General features: G+C 38.3%; 1 protein-coding gene across 2 annotated transcripts; it reads right to left on the bottom strand.

Annotated features, from left to right (window-relative positions):
- Positions 1–2,269: 2,269 nt before the first annotated feature.
- si:dkey-178e17.3 (somatomedin-B and thrombospondin type-1 domain-containing protein) lies at positions 2,270–21,933 on the bottom strand. 2 transcript variants are annotated; one of them, XM_051904127.1, is made up of 5 exons: positions 21,522–21,933; positions 8,395–8,580; positions 7,476–7,566; positions 3,439–3,597; positions 2,270–3,360 (listed from the first exon to the last, which is right to left on the bottom strand). In XM_051904127.1, exons 1-5 carry the CDS (start codon positions 21,748–21,750, stop codon positions 3,255–3,257), a joined length of 771 nt encoding a protein of 256 aa, XP_051760087.1. In that variant the 5' UTR covers positions 21,751–21,933; the 3' UTR covers positions 2,270–3,254. The 2 variants fall into 2 exon arrangements, with proteins under 2 accessions (XP_051760087.1, XP_051760088.1); XM_051904128.1 differs by having other exon boundaries at positions 8,395–8,577; positions 21,522–21,927.
- Between the last annotated feature and the right edge of the window lie 4,952 nt (positions 21,934–26,885).

The following is a 26,885-nucleotide window of genomic DNA, read 5'->3' as shown; positions in this document are numbered from 1 at the left end:
TTTTCTCTGAATAAAAACGTTGTTTATTTACATTAAAAACAGTGCAGTCCAGTGAATTATTTTTAACAGTCACTGGAGTTTGACAAGGAAGGCATGATGGGGGTTCACTAATCAATAAATAACCATGTGTGAATCTCGAATGACCCAGTAAAACAACTTGATCATACATTTGAAGTTATTAAAAAACCTTCTAGGATTTATTTAATGTAACTTGTTTCCCATTCCAAGTACACACTAAAGAAAACACCTTATCTGCTTTTAAACCTCACGGACCCCATTAGAAAGTTCTCCAGCTTACTGGTAAAATTAACGATGACCTCACTGGTGAGATAATCACTGAGCTCATCTGTTGTCTTTTTAGTGATGTCACTTTTTATTATTAATGGGCTTTTGCCATTTCTCTTGTATATTGACAGTAGAGAACAGACAGGAAGTTGGGGGAGAGGGATCTTTTCATGACAGACCAGATTTGAACTTCATCCCTGTGCATCTAATATGCCGATTTGCTGCTTAAGAAACATTTATTATTATTATCAATGTTGAAAACATACCATTTTTTATCAGGATCATTTGATGAATAAAAAGTTCAAAAGAATAGCATTTATCTGAAATAGAAAGCTTTGGCAACATTATAAATGTCTTTACTGTCACTTTTGATCAATGCATCCTTTCTGAATAAAAGTATTAATTTCTTTAATTTCTTTCCAAAAAAAAAAAAAAAAAAAACTCTTACTGACTCCACATTTTTGGACGGTAGTGATAATGTTACAAAAGCTTTAAATTTCAGATAAATTATGTTCTTTTGAACTTTCTATTTCTTTTCTATTGATTTCTGAAGGATCATGTGACACTGAAGACTGGAATAATAGCTTTGCCAACACAGAAATAAATTGCATTTTAAAATATATTCAAGTAGAATACAGTTATTTTAAATTGTAAAAATATTTAACTATATTACTGTTTTTACTGTGTTGTGGATCAAATAAATGAAGCCTTGATGAGCAGAAGAAACATTAAATCATCTTACCGCTCAAAAACTTTTGACCAGTAGTGTATTAAATGGGCATATTTTTGGTAAAATCAAAACAAAGTAGCATGTGGTTATTTATACATAGTAATTGCATTATTTTTAATATAATGTATATAGAGATATAGTATATACACAATTTTTGTAAAGACATTCATACATTCATTTTGTTAGAAAACTAATGTTTGTATCATCTTGTTTATGCAAAATGAATTGAAAGCATTTAAGCAGAAGCTTTACAGGGTTTTAATAAGTATAACAAATTTAGGGCCAGATTTACGAACAGCTTGCGCCAACGCAAACCCTCTTTTGGCATTAAAAAAACTACTGTCAGGATTTACTAAAGACACGCAGTGAAAAAATTAGCGATGAACAGGGTTATTTTTGCAGCTGACCTTATTGCATATGTATTTGTAGGAGTTTCCCTTTCAGACACAAAATTTATGGGAGGAACGCATTTAAATGAATATCGTGTAACCGCTCCTGTTCGAACTGCCCGCTCTAAGGGAGTCGGGCACTCTAGCAAGGAGGCTAAAGACTTCAGTCTCGAGCGTAGGTCACTAGAGTTCAGGCGAGTGAGGTTTACACACACAGCTCTTACTAGCCTATGTCTGTTACAATCGCAAGGTGATTTACTAAGGTTTGTGCTAGTCAATTTACTGGTATTTGCGGCATTATTTACCACCCAAAAAAGCATGTCTTAAACCAGACACTAATTTGTGCTGCTTTTGGTAGATTGCGCTGGTCATTATGGAAATAATCCAACTGCGTCTGTGTTCTTTAATTTGCGCGTTGTCAGTAAATCAATGCGCTATCACACTAATTTGCTTTGTTTAGTAAATCTGGCCCTTAATCGTGTATGTACAGCAGTGCAGAATGTACCGATTAGACTAACTGTGTTGGGTATCATTCAGGTACATTCCATCCTACAAACTGAACGTAAAGTGTGTTAGGGAGAAAACACATGATTACCTGAATCTCAAGTATGCTGTACTTAGCATTCTGCTGAGCAAGCATGCAAAAAATGCCATAAAATATATGTAGTGAGCATAGTATGTGTGCAGATGGGTGTATGTAAACACAAGACAAGCCCTTTGATCTGTAATGAGCACATGCATGCTAAATGCCTAGTACGGCTCGGTGACGCCAATGACTGGGTTAGTGAACTGAGAGTCACACCGATATGTCAATTATGACACAGGAAAACAACAACTAAAATGCAAGCAATGAAAGAAGATTAACTGAGACGTATGACTGTTTAATGTGTGATGGAATAAGAGTAACATTGCAAATAACAAAATCATACAAGAGCATCAATAAAACTCAAGCTGTTAAAATATTACTTAAAGGTGAAAAATACAATGAAACTGCAATCTAGAAAGCGTTTATTTGGCGCAGTCCTGATGTTATATGTGTGCATGAGAGTCACTATATATTAAAGTCAGAAATGCTGTAATAATAAATAAACTGGAAATTTATTTTAATAAAATAAATGGGATTTTATGAAAAGACAATTTTTGCAGAAACAAGCAGCAAAGAGAAACGAATTTATACTGTCACGGGCAAATTGTAAGTCATCAGATGCGGTTCATGACCACAATTTGGGCCGGTTTGGCTTTTGTACCAATTGCAAACACATTTTCGAGAAGAATCAAGTGCGGTTTCAAATACAGCAAACAAACTGAACGCTGATGTCAGAGCGACTTTGGTTTAACAGTGTGAAAGTGCCCTTCATAGTATTCTACAGATCAGGACACTTTTTCTAGAACTCGTGAAAAAAGCAAAGAAGAGATCTCGAGAAACTGAAATACTACCAAATAGAAACATTCATATACATTAGCTTGTCTTTTAGTGACACGAGTATTAACAAACAAGTTTTGCATTCAAAAAAAAACACAAAATTACACACACACACACACACACAAACTGACAAATGGAAGATACATTCAAACGTATATAAATACAGTACATCAGAAGACAGACAGGAGTAGAAAAACAGTACAAAGAAAACTATAATATAAGGCATCAGAAACGGGTGCAGGTGAATTCTGGAGGTAGATAGAAGAGCTTCAGAAAAACAGGGTTGTGTGCTGGTTTGGTGGAGGCACAGATACACAGAAATGCTGTGGCGTCATTGCTTAACTTTTGATGAAGAGAATTTGGCTTCAAAAGTAGGAGGCTCTGGAATAACATGTCCCTCAAAATAAGCTTTAAAGGGTGTGTTGGTTTAGACAAAAATCATGGAGTAAGACGGACACCGACAGTCCTCAGTGAATGACTCTCGAACCCACGACCCAGAGCAACCTGGTGCTGATGCAGCAGTCCAGTAGGTTCTAGTGGAAAAGACATTAATGTTAAATACCTCAGTTTTTTTAAGCGTGTCTGCATATGCATGCGTGTGCAATGCGTACCTAATGTTCTGCAGCCCGTCTCCACGGCAGCGGTTATCGGTCGTCATGGCATCGCTCTGACACTCGACACATACGGCGCGCTCACGGACCAAACCAGCACTCCACGGTCTCACCTTACATGCAGCGCTCGCCTGCTTCACACGCATCTGCACGCAATAACTGCAGCAGAGAGAGAGAGGGGAAATTTAGACAAAATAACACAATTTGCAAACTAAATTATTCACTGGAAATCTGGCAAACTTGCCACACTCATGATGTGAGCTAAGACATTGTTTGCACTTTGCATATGAATGAGCAACTTTTATTGATATATGTTTTTGTCCTTTTTGGAGATTGACAGCCCCAGTTTCTATCAGGGTTCATGCGGTCATTCAAATCCGGTCATTGAAAACAGGGACATCCAAAATTGCGGCATTAATAAAATGTCTACAGTGGATATACACCGATCAGGCATGACATTATGAGCACTGACAGGTGAAGTGAATAACAAGATTATCTCTTCATCACGGCACCTGTTAGTGGGTGGATATATTAGGCAGCAAGTGAGCATTTTATCCTCAAAGTTGATGTGTTAGAAGCAGGAAAAATGGGCAAGCGTAAGGATTTGAGTGAGTTTGACAAGAGCCAAATTGTGATGGCTAGACGACTGGGTCAGAGCATCTCCAAAACTGCAGCTCTTGTGGGGTGTTCCCGGTCTGCAGTGGTCAGTATCTATCAAAAGTGCTCCAAGGAAGGAACAGCGGTGAACCGGCGACAGGGTCATGGGCGGTCAAGGCTCATTGAAGGCTGGCCTGTGTGGTTCGATCCAACAGACGAGCTACTGTAGCTCAGATTGCTCAAGAAGTTAATGCTGGTTCTGATAGAAAGGTGTCAGAATACACAGTGCATCACAGTTTGTTGCGTATGGAGCTGCATAGCCGCAGACCAGTCAGGGTGACCATGCTGACCCCTGTCCACCACCGAAAGAGCCGACAGTGGACACGTGAGCATCAGAACTGGACCACGGAGCAATGGAAGAAGGTGGCCTGGTCTGAGGAATCACGTTTTCTTTTACATCACATGGTGTGCGTCGCGTACCTGGGGAACATGTGGCACCAGGATGCACTATGGGAAGAAGGCAAGCCGGCGGAGGCAGTGTGATGCTTTGGTCAATGTTCTGCTGGGAAACCTTGGGTCCTGAGATCCATGTGGATGTTACTTTGACACGTACCACCTACCTAAGCATTGTTGCAGACCATGTACACTCTTTCATGGAAACGGTATTCCCTGGTGGCTGTGGCCTCTTTCAGCAGGATAATGCTCCTGCCACAAAGCAAAAATGGTTCAGGAATGGTTTGAGGAGCACAACAACGAGTTTGAGGTGTTGACTTAGCCTCCAAATTCCCCAGATCTCAATCCAGTCGAGCATCTGTGGGATGTGCTGAACAAACAAGTCCGATCCATGGAGGCTCCACCTCGCAACTTACAGGACTTAAAGGATCTGCTGCTAACATCTACAGATACCACAGCACACCTTCAGGGGTCTAGTGGAGTCCATCCCTCGATGGGTCAGGGCTGTTTTGGCAGCAAAAGGGGGACCAACACAATATAAGGAAGGTGGTTATAATGTTATGCCTAATTGGTGTACATTTCTAGGTATGCTTGGCTGTAAAATATCAAACAATTCCAATGTATAAACGTCATTATCTAGTAATCATTAAACTGGAGAAGCCATGGAAATTCACTGGTCAGAAGATGTGGGAATCCTGTACTATACAATGTCCACAAATTATTAAAGATTGTGTTTTTATTTCCGCTATGATTCTTAAACACTTTTTTAGAATTGTCTATATACACAATAATAATTCCTTTGTGTGTGCATGTGTGTTGCAGTCAGCGCAGGCTGTATAAGGTTAAAGGTCAGCCTTCCCACGCTGGATTTATTTAGTTTGATGTGTTGCCTTTGTGGCGTTCTTTCCTCCTCCGTGGTCTACATGTCGTCCTGGTCTTCTTTCTCGCGCTCTCTCTCTCAGGCACACACACATCCATCATGCTGAAACTATACACCTGTGATTAATGAAAGGGTGTGCTCTGGGATTTCCTGTGTGCGCTGCTTAGAAGGAACCTCAGATAGTCATTTAATCTCAGTTCATTTGAACCTGCACCTGCTATTTGATTCCTGCCATCCTATTTAGCTCATTATCTGCACACTGATCACGTCGTGTTCATTCTCTTAATGTCCCACACACACATGCGCACTAATCTGATTTCCTGTCCTCAGTCAGGTGTTACTAAGGATGTAACAAAGGATATAAAGTGACCTAAGGATGGGCTCATAAATCATCTAAATTAAGTTGAGGATTTAGGATGATGTACTTTGAAAATACCTGTGAAAAAGGTTTTTGTGGCTTTTAGTATGAATATTTTATACTTAAAAGGGGTGGCTGATAATGATTTCACTTTTTTAACTTTAGTTAGTGTGTAATATTGCTGTTTGAGCATAAACAACATCTGCAAAGTTACGACACTCAAAGTTCAATGCAAAGGGAGATATTTTCTTGTACAGAAATCGCTGTTTAAGGACTACAACAAACGGCTGGTAGGGACTACAAAGACCTTCTTCCTGGGTAGGTGACATCACTAACCCTAAAATTTACATAAACCCCGCCCCCAAGAACACCAAACAAAGGGGGTGAGGCCATGTTGGGCTGCTTTAAAGAGGAAGAGTTGTTGTAGTAGTGTTGTTGCCACCATGCTGTCATTTTACGCCGGACTGCTTCATAAACGAGGGCTGGATTTGCACAAAAGATTAACATGATGGCACATGCTAGTCGATGAGTTGAATCAACTCCACAGCAACTACATAAATTTATCCTCTAACCATTCAGAAACGTCCAGTTTCATTCTAAAAGTTGTAACTTCTTCCTGAGTCTCTCCATCAGTGTCGACTCCGGTTTGAACAATGTAAGGCTGAACACCGTTACTGACAATCCTCATTTTGTCTGCGTGAGATTCTCCAGCTTTGTTGTTGTTGAGCGACCGAAGCGCGAGCTGTTAAAGCTCCGCCCTCTTCTGGAAAGGGGGCTGGGAGCAGCAGCTCATTTGCATTTAAAGGGACACACACAAAAACGGCGTGTTTTTGCTCACACCCAAATAGGAGCAAATTTGACAAGCTATAATAAATGATCTGTGGGGTATTTTGAGCTGAAACTTCACAGACACATTCTGGGAACACCAGAGACTTATATTACATCTTGTGAAAGGGACTTTATAGGAACCCTTTAAGGTACTTTTTTTTTTTTTTTGCCATTTTTGGAGCTTTACGGACCCAGTGTCCATTCATTTCCATTGTGTACAGTACTCTGCTAATTAACTTAAACAGAAAAATTAAGATCACATGGGCTTGGAACAAAATGAGGATTTTCATTTTGGGGTGAACTAACCCTTTTTGAAGTCGCCATAAAACAGAAGTAGTGACAGATCTTTTCTTCCATATTGTGAAGTACATCCCAGTTTATCGAATTACTGAATAAAAATGTAGGACAGGGTCTTGTTCTATGCATCAGTTTTGATTGGATGATGAGATATGGGCGTGGCACTTGCTGGTTTTCATTGGAAGAAATTCCAAAGTCATTTGTTTTTAAATGAAACGTATACATGCACTTAGAAGATTAAAAGGTTGAATTTTAATTTCATGCGACTTTAAGGATTACACATCGACCCATATATATAAACACAAATATCTTGATACCTTTCTGTAATTAGTTTACATTTTTGTTATATACTTGGACAGTCAAAACACAGATATCCACCACATATCAAGTCTGACTGAAACTATGACTAACGATCATTTCAATAATCCTAACAAGCAGCTACACATTCGTCTTGTTCTTGATGTGAAGGTCATTGCAAGTCTAGACAACACTGTTGATGTTTAAACTCTCTGTGCAACCTTCAGTTATAGGAATGTGTTTGAATTATCTATTAATTTCTGTTCTTTTTCAGAACAGTTTGTAGTTGCATTTGTTCTGCTTTCTACAATGTTCCATCGCTCTCACCTCTTCTTCTCCTCCTTCATAAGCATGTGCGGCCGTCTCCAAGGGTCCTTAAAGTTCCGCTTGAATGAGTCAGGCAGGATTTTGGCCACCTCTGAAGAGGAGGAAGAGATCAAGATAACGAAAGAGAGCAAATTAAACTCCTCCAGAGATGAAGCACAGCACCAGAGCACAAAACACACACAGAGACACACGGGCAGTGTACTTCTAAAGCCATATTTCTCATTCTTGTATTATACATGCCTTTTTTATGAGCTTACAGTATATTGATTGAAAGACATTTATGGGATATTTGTATGCATTTGTCAAGACACTAAAAAGGTGATTAAAATGGTGAAAATCTAAAATAATGATGTTGAGGGAAAAAAATATATATTTGCCAACTTTTGTCTGTGGTCAAACATCTTACTATGAGATCTCAGCTGAAATAATAATGCAGCACACATCTGCGCTCAAAGACATGGAGGTAGTAAAATGCATCTCTTCAAGCCTCTGAAGGTGGAATGATTTAGTACTGATATAATGCAATACCGATGTGGAAATTCTCATGCACTGACATTGACTCCAAATCTATAAACAAACACACATTTTTCATTCCCTCTTTATCTCACCCTGGATCACACACACATTGACACACTAGTGTGCTGTCTACATAGCATTTTAAGGGATTATATACACACTCCCAATGCAAAGTTAGATGGTATATTTCTGCTTTTTATATTTAAATATATTCAAAAATATATTTGTTGCAGTTTCCGTTTACCACTATAGAAGTTTACCCAACTATGAAGACATCCACCTCTCAGAACCCCTTAAATGTTAAAAAGGTCCAGTGCAGTTAGTGTGCTGCCTTAGAAGAGTGCTGCCTATGTAGGCAGTAGACAGCAAGACTAGGGTTTAACAGAGCTAGTCTGTATATTACCTTTAGCTGCACTGCAGGCCTCAGTGTGTGCAAGACACCCTCTGCGCTGTTTGAGATCGGGACACGGTGCGCCTCCGTTGCGTGGGGGCGTGGCTACCTGTCGGCTTCGCTCTGTAGTCCCCGCCCCACAGACGGACGAACAGGGAGACCAGGGACCCCACTGCCTGACTTCACAGTCTATAGCTGCTGAGAGGAAAAGGAGAGAGAGGAGCAAATGTTTTCTTTAAATCGACCATAAAAACTGTTTACATGCAATAAATGTACACTATAAAGTACACTATAAAAACAAATGTTTCGGATCAACAAATTTTTATTTTTTTTTATGACAACTGCTTAACCAACAATCTACATTGAGTTAAAGGAACTTAATTTGCAGCATAAACAAAACTAGTGTGATGATAACTTCCGGGTTGGCCCACAAATATGCATCATCACTGCACCACTCTATTCTCCTTATCCAGTCCTAAGCAAAGCATGATGGGAACTAGAAATCCACTGCCCAATTTCCAAGGAAAAGGCAATTAAGTTACAGCAACTTAATTTTAAAAAATTCCCCCAAGTGTAGGTGAAGAGCTCACGTTAAGAGTTTGTAACCGTACATGAGTGAGCAGCTGTGCGCAGTGACGACATACACGACCTCGTACTACACACAAACAAGAGAAGAAAGCAAGCGACGTTGAGTCTAGATCTCAAAAACACAGCTGCTCTCTCATGTGGGGTTCAGAGGAACACAAGATCCCCGACAGTTTTACATGGTTACAAGTTTGAAAATGTTAGTAAACTCAGACAGTGATTTCTGTGGTACATCAGTGTTTGTGGTCCTCTATTGAGGAGAAGGAATAAACATTTGGGTTTTAGGTTTACTAATTATTGCTACTACAAACCCGATTCCAAAAAAGTTGGGACACTGTACAAATTGTGAATAAAAAAGGAATGCAATGATGTGGAAGTTTCAAATTTCAATATTTTATTCAGAATACAACATAGATGACACATCAAATGTTTAAACTGAGAAAATGTATCAAGTTGATTTTAAATTTCATGGCATCAACACATCTCAAAAAAGTTGGGACAAGGCCATGTTTACCACTGTGTGGCATCCCCTCTTCTTTTTATAACAGTCTGCAAACGTCTGGGGACTGAGGAGACAAGTTGCTCAAGTTTAGGAACAGAAATGTTGTCCCATTCTTGTCTAATACAGGCTTCTAGTTGCTCAACTGTCTTAGGTCTTCTTTGTCGCATCTTCCTCTTTATGATGCGGCAAATGTTTTCTATGGGTGAAAGATCTGGACTGCAGGCTGGCCATTTCAGTACCCGGATCCTTCTACGCAGCCATGATGTTGTAATTGATGCAGTATGTGGTCTGGCATTGTCATGTTGGAAAATGCAAGGTCTTCCCTGAAAGAGACGACGTCTGGATGGGAGCATATGTTGTTCTAGAACTTGGATATACCTTTCAGCATTGATGGTGCCTTTTTTCTAGATGTGTAAGCTGCCCATGCCACACACACTCATGCAACCCCATACCATCAGAGATGCAGGCTTCTGAACTGAGCGCTGATAACAACTTGGGTTGTCCTTGTCCTCTTTAGTCCGGATGACATGACGTCCCAGTTTTCCAAAAAGAACTTCAAATTTTGATTCGTCTGACCACAAAACAGTTTTCCACTTTGCCACAGTCCATTTTAAATGAGCCTTGGCCCAGAGAAAACGCCTGCGCTTCTGGATCATGTTTAGATATGGCTTCTTTTTTGACCTATAGAGTTTTAGCCGGCAACGGCACGGTGGATTGTGTTCACCGACAATGTTTTCTGGAAGTACTCCTGAGCCCATGTTGTGATTTCCATTACAGTAGCATTCCTGTATGTGATGCAGTGCCGTCTAAGGGCCCGAAGATCACAGGCATCCAGTATGGTTTTCCGGCCTTGACCCTTATGCACAGAGATTGTTCCAGATTCTCTGAATCTTTGGATGATATTATGCACTGTAGATGATGATAACTTCAAACTCTTTGCAATTTTTCTCTGAGAAACTCCTTTGATATTGCTCCACTATTTTTCGCCGCAGCATTGGGGGAATTGGTGATCCTCTGCCCATCTTGACTTCTGAGAGACACTGCCACTCTGAGAGGCTCTTTTTATACCCAATCATGTTGCCAATTGACCTAATAAGTTGCAAATTGGTCCTCCAGCTGTTCCTTATATGTACGTTTAACTTTTCCGGCCTCTTATTGCTACCTGTCCCAACTTTTTTGGAATGTGTAGCTCTCATGAAATCCAAAATGAGCCAATATTTGGCATGACATTTCAAAATGTCTCACTTTCAACATTTGATATGTTATCTATATTCTATTGTGAATAAAATATAAGTTTATGAGATTTGTAAATTATTGCATTCCTTTTTTATTCACAATTTGTACAGTGTCCCAACTTTTTTGGAATCGCGTTTGTATATATCTCAACCAAACTAAAGCTCTTAAAGCACATTTTCACCAACTAGGAGAAGTTAAATGTCTTGGTTTTCTCTCCATAACCGAGTCTCCCTAAGGAAATATCACAAAATAAGTGTGTTGGTTTTGTTTGTTTATTCAGAAAGATTGTGTTTTGCGTAATAAAGCTAATAAAAAAATGATTTTTTTCCCCAAGTTGTGTATAAAACAGATTATTGGAGTATGTTTTGCAAGAAAATACTGTCACTTTTATGTTTAATTCAATGTGTTACTTGCCATTTCTTTGTAATTATTTGTGAAATTTACCATTAATCCAGCTAAAACAAGACGCTAATGGAGTGGTGTGATTAGACTGAATAATTGCATAATGCATTCAACACTGGATATTGTATGTTTCCAAAAAGCAGTGTGATAAAATGCACAGAATTTGAGATTTTAATGAGTCTTTAGGATTAACTCTGTATTTGTAACATGTGCTCACGTTATCCACCAGAACATGCTAACCACACGAACACAGCTGGCGTGCACACATGCAATCAGGTACAAGCATCACTCACATGCATGTACAGCACGCACCGTTCTCACACACGTGGAGCACATGTAGACTGCAGCTGTAAACCACATTGAAAGTACTGATGTACAAAATACTGCATTTTAAAATATTAAAATACTCATCAGTACATACTCAAAGAGCAAATAAAATCAAAAACTCAATGATAATAAACCAATGAAATTGTTTGATCTGGACTGATGTGCGCTCTACTTGTTAAGATACTTTAAAAATCCTGTAAATCTGGTTTTTATTGCTGTTTACAGGCTTGTTTGACTCTCAGAGCAGTAAATTCTGGGTTTTGCACTACTGTTATAAGTATATAAATGGATTTAAAGAACCATTTTATCTAGATTTAAAGACCATTTTATCTTTTGTCAATGAAACCGAACTGTTTGGTTACTAACATTCTTCCAAATTTCTTCTTTTATGTTCAGCAAAATTCACTGTATAATTATGTTGATTATATGGATCTGTTATTTTAGTGCTCCCAACCTGTTTTATAGTCATTAAAGTGTCCATTATTGTGATGATTCGCTTGACAATTTGATTACTTTACAATGGAAAGTAAATCTATCTGTAAGCGTTACAGGTTTGACAGCAAAAGTCCTGCCAAAATCATGCTGATACATGAACATTCACGTATCCCTTGTTGGGAATCACTGCTTTATTTCTTTCATGTCGTTCTGACCTCATGGATCGTTCTCATTCTTCTGTTCTTCCACACCAGAGTGACACAATGAACACAAACACACTCACAAACACACACCTCCACACAAAGGCCCTGTCAAATTCCCCACATTCCCCTGCATTACTTCTGCAGATATGCCTCGTGCCTTGTTCCCAGAATCCTCCCCTCGCTTGGACCGTCACTGGTGGTCCCAAGGGCCTGACACGTTTTAATCTCGCTAACACTCTCTGGGGTCACCAATGAGACCTCATTGTAAAGTGTTACAGATCAATTAGATCTAAGTGATTCCTGAACAAATGATTCTGTGGTTCTTTTTAATCAGTCTAAAAGAATCAAGCACTAAAAGAATCATTAATGAACTAAAAGAATCATGAATGAATCCCCATTCCTGCCCAAAATGTGGAGGAAAATAATACCTAAATCTCTCAAATATTTGATTGCCACACAAAAATCTGTCAGTGAAAAACAGCACAGTAGAAGTCTGCAATTGCACAATTTGATTCGTTGATTCGAGCCAAAGCAACACACCTACATTTATTCACAGATGGAGCATCTCTGCTGAGTCTTAATTAACGGTAGACTCGTCAGGAGATGATGTGGGAGGACAGAGAGGAGCCAGAGAAGGAGCATGTGTTTTTCCTCAAGATGACATGCTCATGAAATAAAAAGTGAAAAGGAGCAGCCATACAGCTGACTCAGTCAGGTAACACACAACATGTGCACCAGCGTTTTCCTGTTTACTGTTCACACACGCTCTTATTCGGGTGTTTTTGAGGGCCACCAAACCCACGGTAGATATTCCTCAGCATTCCTCCAGTTTCAGGAATCTGTCACAGAGACAGAAAACTCTGTCCTGAGACACATCAAACAGACTCACGTCAACACACTAACCTCACAGCAAAGACAGAGTTGTAGAAACGACATCTTTCACCAGCCATCAGAGTAAAATCAGTGTTCAAAACAGACCGTGAAACCTTAATAACACTTCTTGCAGACTAAACGTTCCTTAAGGTGTATGATGTGAAGCAGACTGCCTAAAAACCTCTTAAACATGTTAAAATAACCGTAACTCACAGCCTCCCATGGATTATTGCTATAATAGTACTATAATAATAAAAAATGTTTAGTAAACAAACTTTTCCACAGCTTTTTGCAACATGTTGCTTAATTGTGCATCCAATAAGTCTAATTGGGACATAATTGAGTGTTTTGTTACTTGTCACTTGTTTTGACTTTGTTCGAATCTTCTGTGTTATGGAATATCCTCAGGCATAATTTACATTCAGTTGTACTTCAGGCATATCTGCTCACCTCCATTAGCTGCATTAATGGAATAATTAATCATGTCATGCATTAATTAATTAATTAATCACGTTTAACATCAACAACCCTCTTTTTTTGATAGACGACTGGGGTTTTGGCAGAAATGCTTGAATGCATTGTAAAGACGAGGCTTGAATATAGTATGGCCAAAATTGTATATAAAGGAACCTTTTAAAATAATGGTTTTATCCATAATGATTTGCAATTTCTCATCTTGATCTTTCATTCAAAATATTCACATAAATCTAACCTTTAATTAAAAAATTCTAAAACAATTTTTTTTTCTGAAAAATGTTTTCCACAATTATTTGCACCCCTGCAAATTCTAATGAGTAAAAAAATCTAACTGAAGTATATCCCCATGTGTATGATATATTATGTTTTTAAGTTCACTTTAGTGATCAGGAACACTTAAAGGATTAGTTCACTTTCATATAAAAATTTCCTGATAATTTACTCACCCCCATGTCATCCAAGATGTCAATGTCTTTCTTTCTTCAGTCGAAAAGAAATTAAGGTTTTTGATGAAAACATTCCAGGATTATTCTCCTTATAATGGACTTCAATGGTCTCCAAATGGTTGAAGGTCAAAATTACAGTTTCAGTGCAGCTTCAAAGGGCTTTAAACGATACCAGACGAAGAATAAGGGTCTTATCTAGAGAAATGATCGGTCATTTTCGGAAAAAATGTAAAGGTATATACTATATATAAACAAATGATCGCCTTCCAAGTGCTTCCGCCAAAACCGTGCTTTCGTATTCTTCAAAAAGCTTAAGCTGTATGTCCTACGCCTTCCCTATTAAACTTACAGAACGAACGCAGCGGCAGTTACATTTTTTCAGTAAGTTGAATAGGGAAGGCGTAGGACATACAGCTTAAGCTTTTTGAAGAATACGAAAGCACGGTTTTGGTGGAAGCACTTGGAAGGTGACTACATATACATTTTATTCGAAAATGACCGATCGTTTCGCTAGATAAGACCCTTATTCCTCGTCTGGTATCGTTTAAAGCCCTTTGAAGCTGCACTGAAACTATAATTTTGACCTTCAACCGTTTGAAGGCCATTGAAGTCCATTATAAGGAGAATAATCCTGGAATGTTTTCATCAAAAACCTTAATTTCTTTTCGAATGAAGAAAGAAAGACATGGACATCTTGGATGACATGGGGGTGAGTAAATTATCAGGAAAATTTTATATGAAAGTGAACTAATCCTTTAAAGGTGCAGTAAGTGATTTCTGAGAAACTCTGTTAAAAGTGGATCGCACCGAGCACCAATATACACTTGTAGCCAATCAGCAGTAAGGGGCGTATACACTCATGAGGGGGGGAGGTGCCTGTGGTGCATAGCATGGGGACGGAGCTATTAAGATGGGTGTGATCCTTTTAGGTAGGGGCGTGTTTGTTTTGGTGATTTCAAATATCAACAGCGTTTCTCAGAAATCGCTTACTGCACCTTTAATTGATAAGGCATGACTTCCTGTTTCACTGGGCTCTAAATTAGTCATCCATTACTATGGGAAAGACCTGAGAATACAGTAATCATATGTGACAAAAAGCTGCTAAGCTGCACTAATCATGAAATGGCTATAAAGGCGCTTTTCCACTGCATGGTACGACTCGGCTCTCTTTACATTTGCTCGGTTTGCTTTTCCACTGCAGTTTAGTACTGCTTCAAAGTGGGTGGGATTATAGACTGATCGCTATAGTTGCACCGCCACCTTGTGTACAGACCACGATTCAGCCATTTCTAGTTTCAAGTTGTGTGCGACGGTCGTTTAAAGCAAGTCCTTTAAAAAAGTGACAAAAACAAAAGTGAGCCGCACCATGCAGTGGAAAAGCGCTATAAGATAGTTTAATTGTTTAATACTCATTTCCACAATCTGAGCAATAATTAAGAAGTTTAAATCAACTGGAGATGGTGACAATCTACCTGGAAGAGGACATGTGTCTATATTGGCCCCACATACACTGAGGAGGATGTTTTGAGTCGCCAAACAAACTATAAGGATCAAAGTTGGAGAACTGCAGATGGTTGTTGGGTCTTGGGGTCAGAAAGTCTCTAAAAATATAATCAGACCTCACCACATATAACCACAACCTGTTTGGGAAGGTTGCAATAAAAAAGACACCAAACAGCATCTCACGCACCTACAGTTTGCCAGACGTTACTAGAACTTTCAGTGGGACTGGGTTTAAAGGTTAGATGAGACCAAAAATAAGCTTTTTGGAAAAACATCAGAGGTAGGTTTGGCATAGTAGACAGAACCATGTAGAAAAGTACCTCATCCCCACTGTGAAGTATGGTGGTGGATTTTTAATGCCGTGGGGCTAAATTTCTTCTAAAGACCCTGGACAACTTGTTAGGATACACGGACACGGTATTATAAACTCCATCAAGTACCAGCAGATATTAAATCAACACCTGACTAACCCTGTCAGGAAGCTTAAACTGGGCCATGGTTGGATCTTCCAGCATGGCAATGATCCAAAGCACATCTCAAAATAAACAACAGAATAGTTCACAGATCAATGGACATAGCAGACCCTGACACAAACCCCAGGAAAAACCTGTGGGATGAGCTGGAGAAAAGAGTCTCTGAATCTGAAGGATCTGGAGAGATTCTGTATGGAGGAATGGTGTTGCTACGTGTTCATCAACCTTATGCATTATAGAAGAAGATTCAGAGCTGTTATCTTGGTAAAGGGAGGTTGAACAAATTGTAATTTTAGACATTTAACCCAAATACGTTTAATATATTTTTGTATAATCCAATAAAATACTTAAAAATGGCACAGGTACTTCACCTCATTTCACTGTTTCCTTGCGTTTCTTGCTTTTGATGGACTCAAGTAACAGTTTATATTATTCATAGCAAATGCGTGATAAGTCTGACATCAATGCTTCACATTATAAACGGCACAGCTCTCTAGCGGTTAAAACATTTCTACCGTCAGACAATATATAATGTGACCCAGTCCTGTCTAAAATTAATCCCTCCAGAACACAGTCATTGTGCTTTAGTATTATAGTTCATTTGTGGTTCAGAGTGTAACCATAAATGACCCACAGCCTTGAACAACATAATCTGAAGTCAGATAACAGCCAAGACTGGGAACAATTACTGGAAACATCAAGAGCAGCTAATTAAATAAAACCTGCTCCAGGATACAGGAAAGAGAAAGGGGCAGAAATGGGTTTCTTTCTACCTCTATTCCTGTTTTTCCTCTATATTTTTGCCGTTTCAAAACTGTGTTTCTTTGCTCCATGTGGCTGATGTGACGTCCTTCTTTATGAAAAACACACTGCTGTATTTTCAAACACACACATAGTTTATAATGTAACATAATATATTTTAGTAAAAATATACAATTGCTTCTTCTTTTTTAACTATGTATTGTTGTATTATTACATTGGTTCCCATTGTTATATTGGTCCTTTTGTTCATTCCTTGATTATTTTTAATGAGACTTAACTGTTTTAATTCTTACATAACAGATTTTGAATAATCTTGGCATCAATGGCTGTGCGGTTGATTGATATAAGTTAACCACCAATTAAAATTAGCTATTTCTGAGCAAATAAATATTTAGATTTATTAAAAAAACCCTGAAAAATACTAAGCTATGATTGTTCAGCAATGTCACCCAGCGCTATACACACCCGAACACGCATATAAATCTGCTTAAGGGTTCACAGAGCTGTTTTTCTTTTAGAAAATATTTTGCATATTTGTTTTCCTCAGCTATATATATATCAAGTCTACTGCTGAAACACACACACATATGGCAGTAATCATGAGTAAGGGAGTGTATGTGTCTGAATGAATCAGATCAAGCTGTTATTTGGAGACGGGAACAAATCAAAAAACCAACCGAATCCCTTCAGTCCAAAATTACTCATAATAAAAACAATCTGCACAGCGACGATGCATATGACTGATCACAAAGACAACAGCACACCTGCCAACAACGTCCGGTTTGGACAGAGAATCTGAAGAATAGATGAGTGAACTTTGAAGAACTGTTGACTTTATTTGAGCTTTCTGAAACGAAACAAGGGATGGAGAGACTAAAAGTTTTAACCCCTTAAAGCTCTTTTTTATCGCCTTTTTTCCTATCACATATTTTAGTAATCATCATAAATTAGGTATTATTTAAAAGCTTAAAAATTCAAAATTCATACTGTGAAAAACTTCAGCATGGTACTTTAACCCTCTGATGCTCTTCACGTGGTGGTCAAAAACAACAAAAAAATGAAATAAATGTACTATATTAGTTCAAAAATGTTTCTTATTTAATATTTTGTATTTTTAGGGGATTTTATGGTACTAAATTATATTTATGGAATAGTTATGATCCATTTATTACCTGCTAATCACGTTTTGAGCATAGACCTGAAAATGAAATTTCCAACTTAAACAGTCGTAAATTCAGTTTGGTCTCTTTTTAAAGAAGATATTTGGCAGATTATTGCTGAAGTGAAAAATGCGCTGACAGTTACAGAAGTTTAAGTTTATTATTATGGAAAAAATGACTAAAAATACTATTTTTAAATTAGTATTTAAAAATACTTTATATGAAATATATATTTTCCAAAACACGTTTTACTGTAAGAAAATCAAAGACATCTAAAACAATTGTGTTCCAAATTTGAGATTGATCTCTCAAAAAATGAGTTTTCAGTAAGATTTTGTTTGGGCGCAGTACCAAACGTTTCCACTAGATGAAATTCGCTTCCCATTCTTTTCCAAAGTGGTCATTTTTGACCACGAACAATACAAGTGTGACCATAACGTACATTTTTTTTTTCGGTCAAAAATGGCCAAACAGCACCAGAGGTTTAAAACCTTTAAGCGAGCTCCTCCTCCTAGTGGACGGTGTACTGTTTTCAAATTTTTTTAATTAAAACATTTTCTAATCTTGACAAAACGCATATCGTTGGAAAGGTCTGAGACTCAAGGTTCCATATTTGGCAACTGTTTTGTGATAGAAGTAATATTGTGGCAGAAATTTCTTAATTTGTTACAGGAGAAAGCATAAAAAATTGGGTGTCTATTTACACTAAGCGCAAATAGCGTCCCTTGTTGGCAAATGCTATTTACACTAGCTCCGCCCACCAATGTCTGGTTGAGCCACTCAAGTTTTAAAAAAGACGCACAGAATTCAAGATCTTCAGTGGTGCGACACGGGTTCAAATCCACCTTTCGCCAAACTCGCATTTATTTTCAATATAAATGAAAATAATGTTCTAAAAGTGTAAATAAACTGCAAACGAGTGTTTAATAATATTAAGTGTTTACTGGGTAGGGTTAGAGGAAGCTGTAGGGAGGGTTTTTATTCTCCCAATAATTTAATAATTTTAATAAATATAATCATTTACACTCTATGATATTATTACATCCTATTAATGTACAAAAATACTGAGGTGCAAATAGTATCTGCCAATATAAAGTATAGAGAGCATTTAATTACTATTTACTCCTATTGCAAAGAACTGATATTTTTACATGGTGTAAATAGAATCTATCGCTATTTTCACCAAGTGTAAATAGCATATATATAAGAAAATGCTGCTATTGTCACTTAGTGTAAATACCATCTATCGCTAAGAAAATATGCTATTTTTACTTAGTGTAAATAGCATCTAATTACTATACAGTGTAAATAGCATGTATCTGCTGCCTAAAAAAAAAAAAAAAAATCAATGGAATGTGGGTGTCACCCGATGGCTATTTTTGGTATTACGTCACCTAAAAATGTGTGTGATATCAACTTTAAATTTGAAACACAACTTGGTCAGACATATGGCTTTGTTTTTATAGGAATTAAAGTAGGAGTAAAACATTTGCAAAATGTATATTTTAGGTCAAATAAAAAAATTATTAATGCCGTACATTTGTTTTACATTAAACTTAAACTTCTATAACTTTTCACTTTCATATTTGAAGTGTTTCACTTCAGCAGTAATCTGCAGACTGTCTTCATTAAAAAGCATTCATGAATCACAACCATTTAAAGGGTTAGTTCACCCAAAAATGAAAATTCTGTCATTTATTGCTCATGCCGTTCCACACCCATAAGACCTTTGTTACTCTTCGGAACGCAAATTGAGATATTTTTGTTTAAATCCGATGGCTCAGTGAGGCCTACATAGGGAGCAATGACATTTCCTCTCTCAAGATCCATAAAGGTACTAAAAACATATTTAAATCAGTTCATGTGAGTACAGTGGTTCAATATTAATATTATAAAGCGACGAGAATATTTTTAGTGCGCCCAAAAAAACCAAAATAACGAATTATTTAGTGATGGCCGATTTCAAAACACTGCTTCAGGAAGCTTCGGAGCGTTATGAATCAGCGTGTTGAATCCACAGTTCGGAGCGCCAAAGTCACGTGATTTCAGCAGTTTGGCGGTTTGACACACGATCCGAATCATGATTCGACACGCTGATTCATAACGCTCCGAATCTTCCTGAAGCAGTGTTTTGAAATCGGCCATCACTAAATAAGTCGTTATTTTGTTTTTTTTTGGCGCACCAAAAATATTCTCGTCGCTTTATAATATTAATATTGAACCACTGTACTCACATGAACTGATTTAAATATGTTTTTAGTACCTTTATGGATCTTGAGAGAGGAAATGTCATTGCTCCCTATGGAGGCCTCACTGAGCCATCGGATTTCAACAAAAATATCTTAATTTGCGTTCCGAAGATCAACGAAGGTCTTACGGGTGTAAAACGACACGAGGGTGAGTAATTAATGACAGAATTTTCATTTTTGGGTAAACTAACCCTTTAAGGTTGGATAGTGCATTTTCACGACTTCTTTTTGTGAAATATTTTGCTTTTAAACAGTTTGTGTATCTTTCCTTTCAATAAAACTCACTTTGATGTGTTCTTATCTAATGCCACAACACTCAGACATTTATAAGTGTGACCGAAGTGTTTTTGGTTCAAATACTGCCGGATGTCATGCTCTGCTTTTAGATGTTTTAAAGTCTCAGTGACTCAGTTTTACAGCGTAAACAGACGATTGAGCAACTCTGAACTCCTGAGAAGCCCAACAAACCTGGAAGCCACTCAAGACCTCCCTCAAGTCAAAACAGAGAGATGAAAGCCGTCTTTACATTGCTTTGCCTTATATAGAGCAGAATGCTGCTCCTGCCATAGGCTGATGGGATGTACTGTTTATATACATACATAAGGTGTATTTGAAGCCGTTTCTGAGTTCTGCTGAAGCAGATGAGAGACAGACAGATAATGATGGCCCACAGGTTCACCAACACACATACTTCACTCATCACGTCACATCATTTCCTCTGAAAGACCAGCTGTTTTCGAGCCGCTGATTTCTGTCAATACTTCATCAACCACAATCTTCTGTCTCTCAAGTGTTTCTGTGAGCCGCAAAGCCAAATTTGAGAACATGCAGTATTTAAATTTTTTGATTAATTCCTACATTTGGACTGAGATGCTGTTAGATAATTCAATTAGATAATTTATTCACCATCATATTGTTTAAAACGTGTTTTTAGTCCTGTAGGATGCAAAAGGAGATGTTTATAGCAGAGTTTTTTTTTTTACACAGCAAAAGTGAATAGTAACCAACACCTGATCACGTGACTTGTGCACTTTATTCCCAATCTTCTCAAGTCATATGATGCTTTGTGTGAGAAACTGACCCACTGAAAATCATAATAAAAGTGAGAATTGACGAGTGTTATGATTCTTTTATATATTCTTCAGCTTCATTTTTTTTTTTTGTTCCACAGCAGGGTTTCCAAAAACGTGATAAAAAGCTAATTAATTCAATAAAAAAAATGTAAAATTTAAGTAAATATTTGTTAATAAAAACACTTTAAAAATAGATCACGTGACGATTAACGGACGCGAAAGCGTCGTTAAATTATTAAAATATTAACTTAAAATCTTCAGGGGGTATTTCAAGTAAATATTTTAAGTCGAATGGTTAGGAGTTTAAAAAAAAAAAAATATTTTATTAAAAATTATAATTCACGCACTTCAATTACAGCGGCGTGAGGTCACGTGAAGCCGCAACAGGTTAACGGCTCATTATATCAGCGTCGACGCTGTTTAACGGACTCACCTGATATGTGGCACACGTTTTGGTAATCGTCGCAGCAGTCGCCGCTCCTCCTGCAGTACGTGTCGCAGTAACACACGGTTCTCCTCGCGCTCCTCTCCACGCACTCGTTATTCCGTCCCGGGCAGCATCTCGGTGTCGGTCTGTCCGCGCATCCCGCCTCACACACTCCGGACACACACATTACAAGCACAAACACCGCACAAACACGAGCTCCCATCATTATCATCATCACGGCGCGTCGTAAAACCTATTCAAAGTTCGCTCTGATACAAAAGATGCCGCTTAAAAGAACTTTCTCAGAAATCTGCGCACTTTCAGAAGCACCGAGTGAGTCCAGTCAGGAGCATCGCTGAAGTTCATCTGTAGGTGCGCGCGCTGGGTGACGCTGGCTGACTGAAGCGCGTCTCACACAGCGCCGCCTGCAGGGCGCGCACGCAATGACACCTGTCAATATGGTGTCTAAACCAATACTAGAGTGTAAAAAAATGTCAAATGTTGGATTAGAAATGTCAACTCACTTATGGGTATTTTTTGCACACATAAATCCTAAATATCTAGGGCATATTTGTTACCTTTAGATGGCATTTTGCCCCAAAGCCTTGATTGATTTGTGACTGTTTCACATTTTGGATGTTTCTCTCATCTAAATCTCCTAATTCAACTCATTGCTCAAGTCTGCATGAGCTGAACTGAGTGTCAGACATTTCAAATGCGTCTGATCTGAGATCAGCACTCTGAGCTGTTATTACGCAACATCTGTTTGTTTCCTCACCTCGTGATGGACGTGATAATTATATGATTGTGGTGCGATTATTATGAAATACCCCCCACAGAGAGCGAGAATAAGCTGATATGAGCTGCTAATTCATGTAACGGAGTCAGTTTGTCTGACAGATATTCATAACAAAGATGGAAAAGCATGACAAATATCTGATAGAACACTTAATAGAAAACAGATTCACATTTTTTATGTGCTAATCTGCACATAAGAGTTCAAATAGAGTACAAATAATATTAGAACAACAAAGAGTAAAATAGCAATAGTACAACAAATAAAAACAGCTGAAATTAAGAAAGAAGCAAACAAAAAAATCATTTTTGCCTTGATTTCCAGTACAAATATCTACTTGAGATGGAAAATTACATAAAATATTAAGTCTTTGTTTTCTGAGAAATTAAAAAAAAATATCTGCCAAATGGGGTCAGAAAAAATAAACATTCTTTCCCTTTGAATTAAGATTATTTTTCTGACGCCATTGGCAGACATTATTCTCATTTTAAGCACAAACTCACTTCATTTTGATCAATTTCTCAGAAAACAAATCTTAATATCTTCAGTCACTTTGCTTCTCCAGTAAATGCATCTTGATTTAAGAATGTTTAGATATTTGTGCTGGAAAACAAGACAGAAACACTGAGGAAGAAAGTGATTTTTGAGGTGAGACGGGTCTCTCTCTAGAGCATGAATGCGATTACTCGCGCATCAGAGCTCGTGTATGTATGTGTTCGGTCATTTTCAGGACGACACCGTAAAACATCTGCTGGTGGGAGTTTTCCTGTGACGACAGCAGTACGGCAGCGTTCAGAGGACAAACAAAAGACAGATACGAGGCCATCGGTGTTCTCAGGGTCTCACAGATCAGTGAAGCCTGCTGGAAAAATCACAGACACAATCACATGTGGTCAAACTTGTTATGTGTCGGTCATTTTTCACTTTGAGATCTTGAGACTGAACAAGATGGATTTGATAAAAAAAAAAAAAAAAGAGGGAGAGAGAAAGGGATTCCTTTCCATGTATCTAACAAAGAGCTATTGTAGCGGGACATAAAGAGACGAGGAATCTCTCAATAGTGTGTGTGAGAGACAGACAGGAGACGGAGACTCAAAACAATCCTTCATTCTGCCACAGAGAATCTGCCCATTACAGAACTATTGTTATTCATGTCTCATTTCGAAGACTGCGTCCTCCAGAGGTCACATTTGTTGGCCGCATACCAGGGCTGCCAGCTTTTGAGTTTAGCTTGGAGTGAGAGTTATGGATGGGATGGGATGGGTGTGGGATTCAGTTCATTCTGATTCAATATCGATTCATCTGGCCAAATATCACACAGGCCTACAAACAAATCTCTCTCAAATAATGCTGTAAACATACAGGGAAACCTGTCAGCTGGTATTGTTATTAAACTTAAAGGGGAAGTATCATAAAAATCTGACTTTTTCCATGTTTAAGTGCTATAATCGGGTCCCCGGTGCATCTACCAACCTAGAAAACATGAAAAAGGACAACCCTGTAACTTTGTTTTGGCAAGCCTTTCTCTGCACGCATGTGAAAAAACGAGCCGCTCAGATTTTGCTCCCCTAGTGATGTAGGAAAGGGATCTTATTGTAATATTACCGCCCCTTAATCTGCACGTTTCCACCCACGGCGTCGCCATTTTGTTTTCGCAAGAGACAACGGTGTACCAGTTCTAACGCCATGGCAAAAGTTTGAGCAAAGCATGCTAACTTTTCTGTCATTGGCTGCACAGACGAGCGCTGAACACTATTTAGAGTCTCGTTAGCTTGCTAAGTTGACCCTGGCAAGCTCGATTGCTAAAAAAGGAGCGTTTCTGTCCGAGCGATATTTTGGAAAAAATATTAGACCATTTGATAGCAATCATAAACGTTAGCCTGGTGTGTATGGCTCTGTTTGGCAAACAGGTACACTATGTTGTTTAGTGGGCGTCCACACGGGTTTTGCACAAAAGATTAACATGACGGCACGTGCTAGTGGATGAGTTGAATCAACTCCACAGCAACTACATAAATGTATCCTCTAACCGTACAGAAACGTCCTAAAAGTTGTAACTTCTTCCTGAGTCTCTCCATCAGTGTTGACTCTGGTTTGAACAATGTAAGGCTGAACACCGTTACTGACAATCCTCATTTTGGCTGCGTGAGATTCTCCAGCTTTGTTGTTGTTGAGCGACCGAAGCGCGAGCTGTTAAAGCTCCGCCCTCTTCTGGAAAGGGGGCGGGAGCAGCAGCTCATTTGCATTTAAAGGGACACACACAAAAACGGTGTGTTTTTGTTCACACCCAAATAGAGGCAAATTTGACAAGCTATAATAAATGATCTGTGGGGTATTTTGAGCTTAAACTTCACAGACACATTCTGGAACACCAGAGACTTATATTACATCTAGTGAAAGGGGCGTTATAGGTCCCCTTTAAAATGAACTCATTCTTATACACTTAATATAATGCGGATTTTATAATAATGTTATAATATTTTTAATGATGTATACAAGTAAAAATATAACAAATATGTAATATAGTGCATATATTTAACAAACTGGTACTCTCTAGAGTTCAATTTTCAAGCTAACTAACATGCTATATGGTCATTGAGTGGCTTCACGTATTGTTCACAAGCTGTTTTATTCATGTCTTTCTGCAGTTGAAACACTCATTGAACGATTACATGAGACATGACACATTTCAGTAAGCTGTACTGCATCTTTCAACATACCTTCTGATGTTCATTCATGTTTATTAGGTGCTATAACTAGTAATAAAGAGAAACACAGATCGGTTCACGTTCCACTTGAACTGAGGCGCTACAGCTATCTGTCACGCCACATTGAAGAGCGCCAGAACGGTATTTATTGTTTGAATTTTGTTATAAAATTGACAGAATTTGAAAGCTGAGACCATGTTTCAGTGGTTTTTACAACCAGAAGTTGCGCAATGTTGTGGCATCATCGATTCTTACTGTGAGTAACAACACGCTGACCTTTCCAAGATGGCACGCGCCGACGAGAGGATGCAAAATAAGAAAACGAGGACAGGGTAATCTAATTAAATCTTATTTGCATAGGCTATTGGAATATTCTTGATCCCTCGAGGGTCAGTTTAAAGCGTCATCAGCGATCTAATGTTTTTGAAGGTTGACATCGAATACTAATAGTACTAATCTATTAACAACTGAAATAGATACATACTAGAAACTAATATTATTAGATGTCTCTGCACCTGTGCATCCTCGCATAGCTCCTCAGGAAGCTTTCGCGTTGAATTTACAGAATAGAAATGGCATTTATAGATTTAAAAAAACGGTTTCCAGATCACAGGCTGGAGGATGGAGGAGCGAAAAAATGAGGAAACATCAATTGGAGTATTGAAAAGCACCCAGGGAAGCATTTATGAGGGAGAAGTGCAAATATTACGCTCCAAATAAAGCTCTCAGAAAGAAGTATCTTTTAGAAAATGATTTATCACAAGAGGAAAATGACTCATCGCAAGAGTTTTAGGTGCATAACATAGGTTAATGGAAACGCCGTCATTCTGCAATAGTTTTTTATCAACATTTAGAAAATATCGCAAACGTTTTGCGCAAATCTGTAATGGAAATGCGGCTACTGATAGAGGACAGTCCCAACAATAACTACAGCACATTTGGTGTCTCCAGAACAAACACTCTAGCACCACCACAAAATTCCCGCCAAAAAACTTTTTCGAACTCCTTCAAGACAGCTGCACCAATTTTCATAAAAATCTAATCAGATGATCTTCAGACTATGCTGGCAAAAAGTTATCAAAAGCTTTTTGATAAACCCAACCATTCTCGAATAACGCACAAACTCGAAGAAGAACATGCCAAATTGAAAACAAAGCTATATCGCCACATGACCTGAGGCTACATGCTGCGTTTTGGCACAATGCCACCTACTGGTCTGGAGATAGCAAAAATGGCTATTTTTGCTTATAATTTCTGAAAGTTTTGGCCAAAAATTATAAAACTGGTTAGATTCAGGGCAACATGTCGAATTGAATGATATCCAATTTTACCATATCGGCCATTTTGGGGGTCGGCCATTTTGCGGGTTGGCCATAACCTCGGTATGGGTCATCAGCACAATGCCCTGAAGGAGCCTGAGAAGTTTCAAGACAGCGCCACCTAGTGGTGAAATCAAATATTCATATGCTCATAACTTTTGATGAGGTTGACTTATTTTTATGGGAGTCATCTCCTTAGATTCCTGAATCCTTGCCGAGACCAACGATACCAAACATGCTAGGTTTCGCCTTATGGTTTGTGCAACGTTGCGATTTAGCGTTAAAACGATGCTTAAAAAACCGTTAGTCTGATCGAGATGAAACCACCATAGGAAATTCGGAAACAGGTCGTTGGCTACATGTCACAGCCCAAATTCCAATAGTTTGATACATGCAATCAAAGTCGTGCATGGGTCATTTTTATGTACTCATACATAAACATGTCTATAACTCCTAAACGAAATGAGATATTTTTTCCAAATTTGACAGACTTATTTATGGGCACACTCTGAGGACACATAAAAAAGTGGTGGGATTGCACCTGTTG

The sequence above is a fragment of the Ctenopharyngodon idella genome, chromosome 8, assembly GCF_019924925.1.
Source record: "Ctenopharyngodon idella isolate HZGC_01 chromosome 8, HZGC01, whole genome shotgun sequence".
NCBI classification, from domain to species: Eukaryota; Metazoa; Chordata; class Actinopteri; order Cypriniformes; family Xenocyprididae; genus Ctenopharyngodon; species Ctenopharyngodon idella.
Note: the sequence above shows the minus strand (reverse complement) of the source record. Positions and strands in the feature narration are given on the sequence as shown.

Bases quoted from the DNA above. Each gene is read 5' to 3' on its own strand.
- si:dkey-178e17.3 (XM_051904127.1), bottom strand. From the start codon at position 21,750: ATGATGATAATGATGGGAGCTCGTGTTTGTGCGGTGTTTGTGCTTGTA. The intron at 7,567-8,394 runs GTAATATACAGA...CCTCCTCTTCAG, and splicing joins GGCCTGCAGTGCAGCTAAAG to AGGTGGCCAAAATCCTGCCT. The intron at 3,598-7,475 runs GTGAGAGCGATG...TCTCTGCTGCAG, and splicing joins ATGAAGGAGGAGAAGAAGAG to TTATTGCGTGCAGATGCGTG.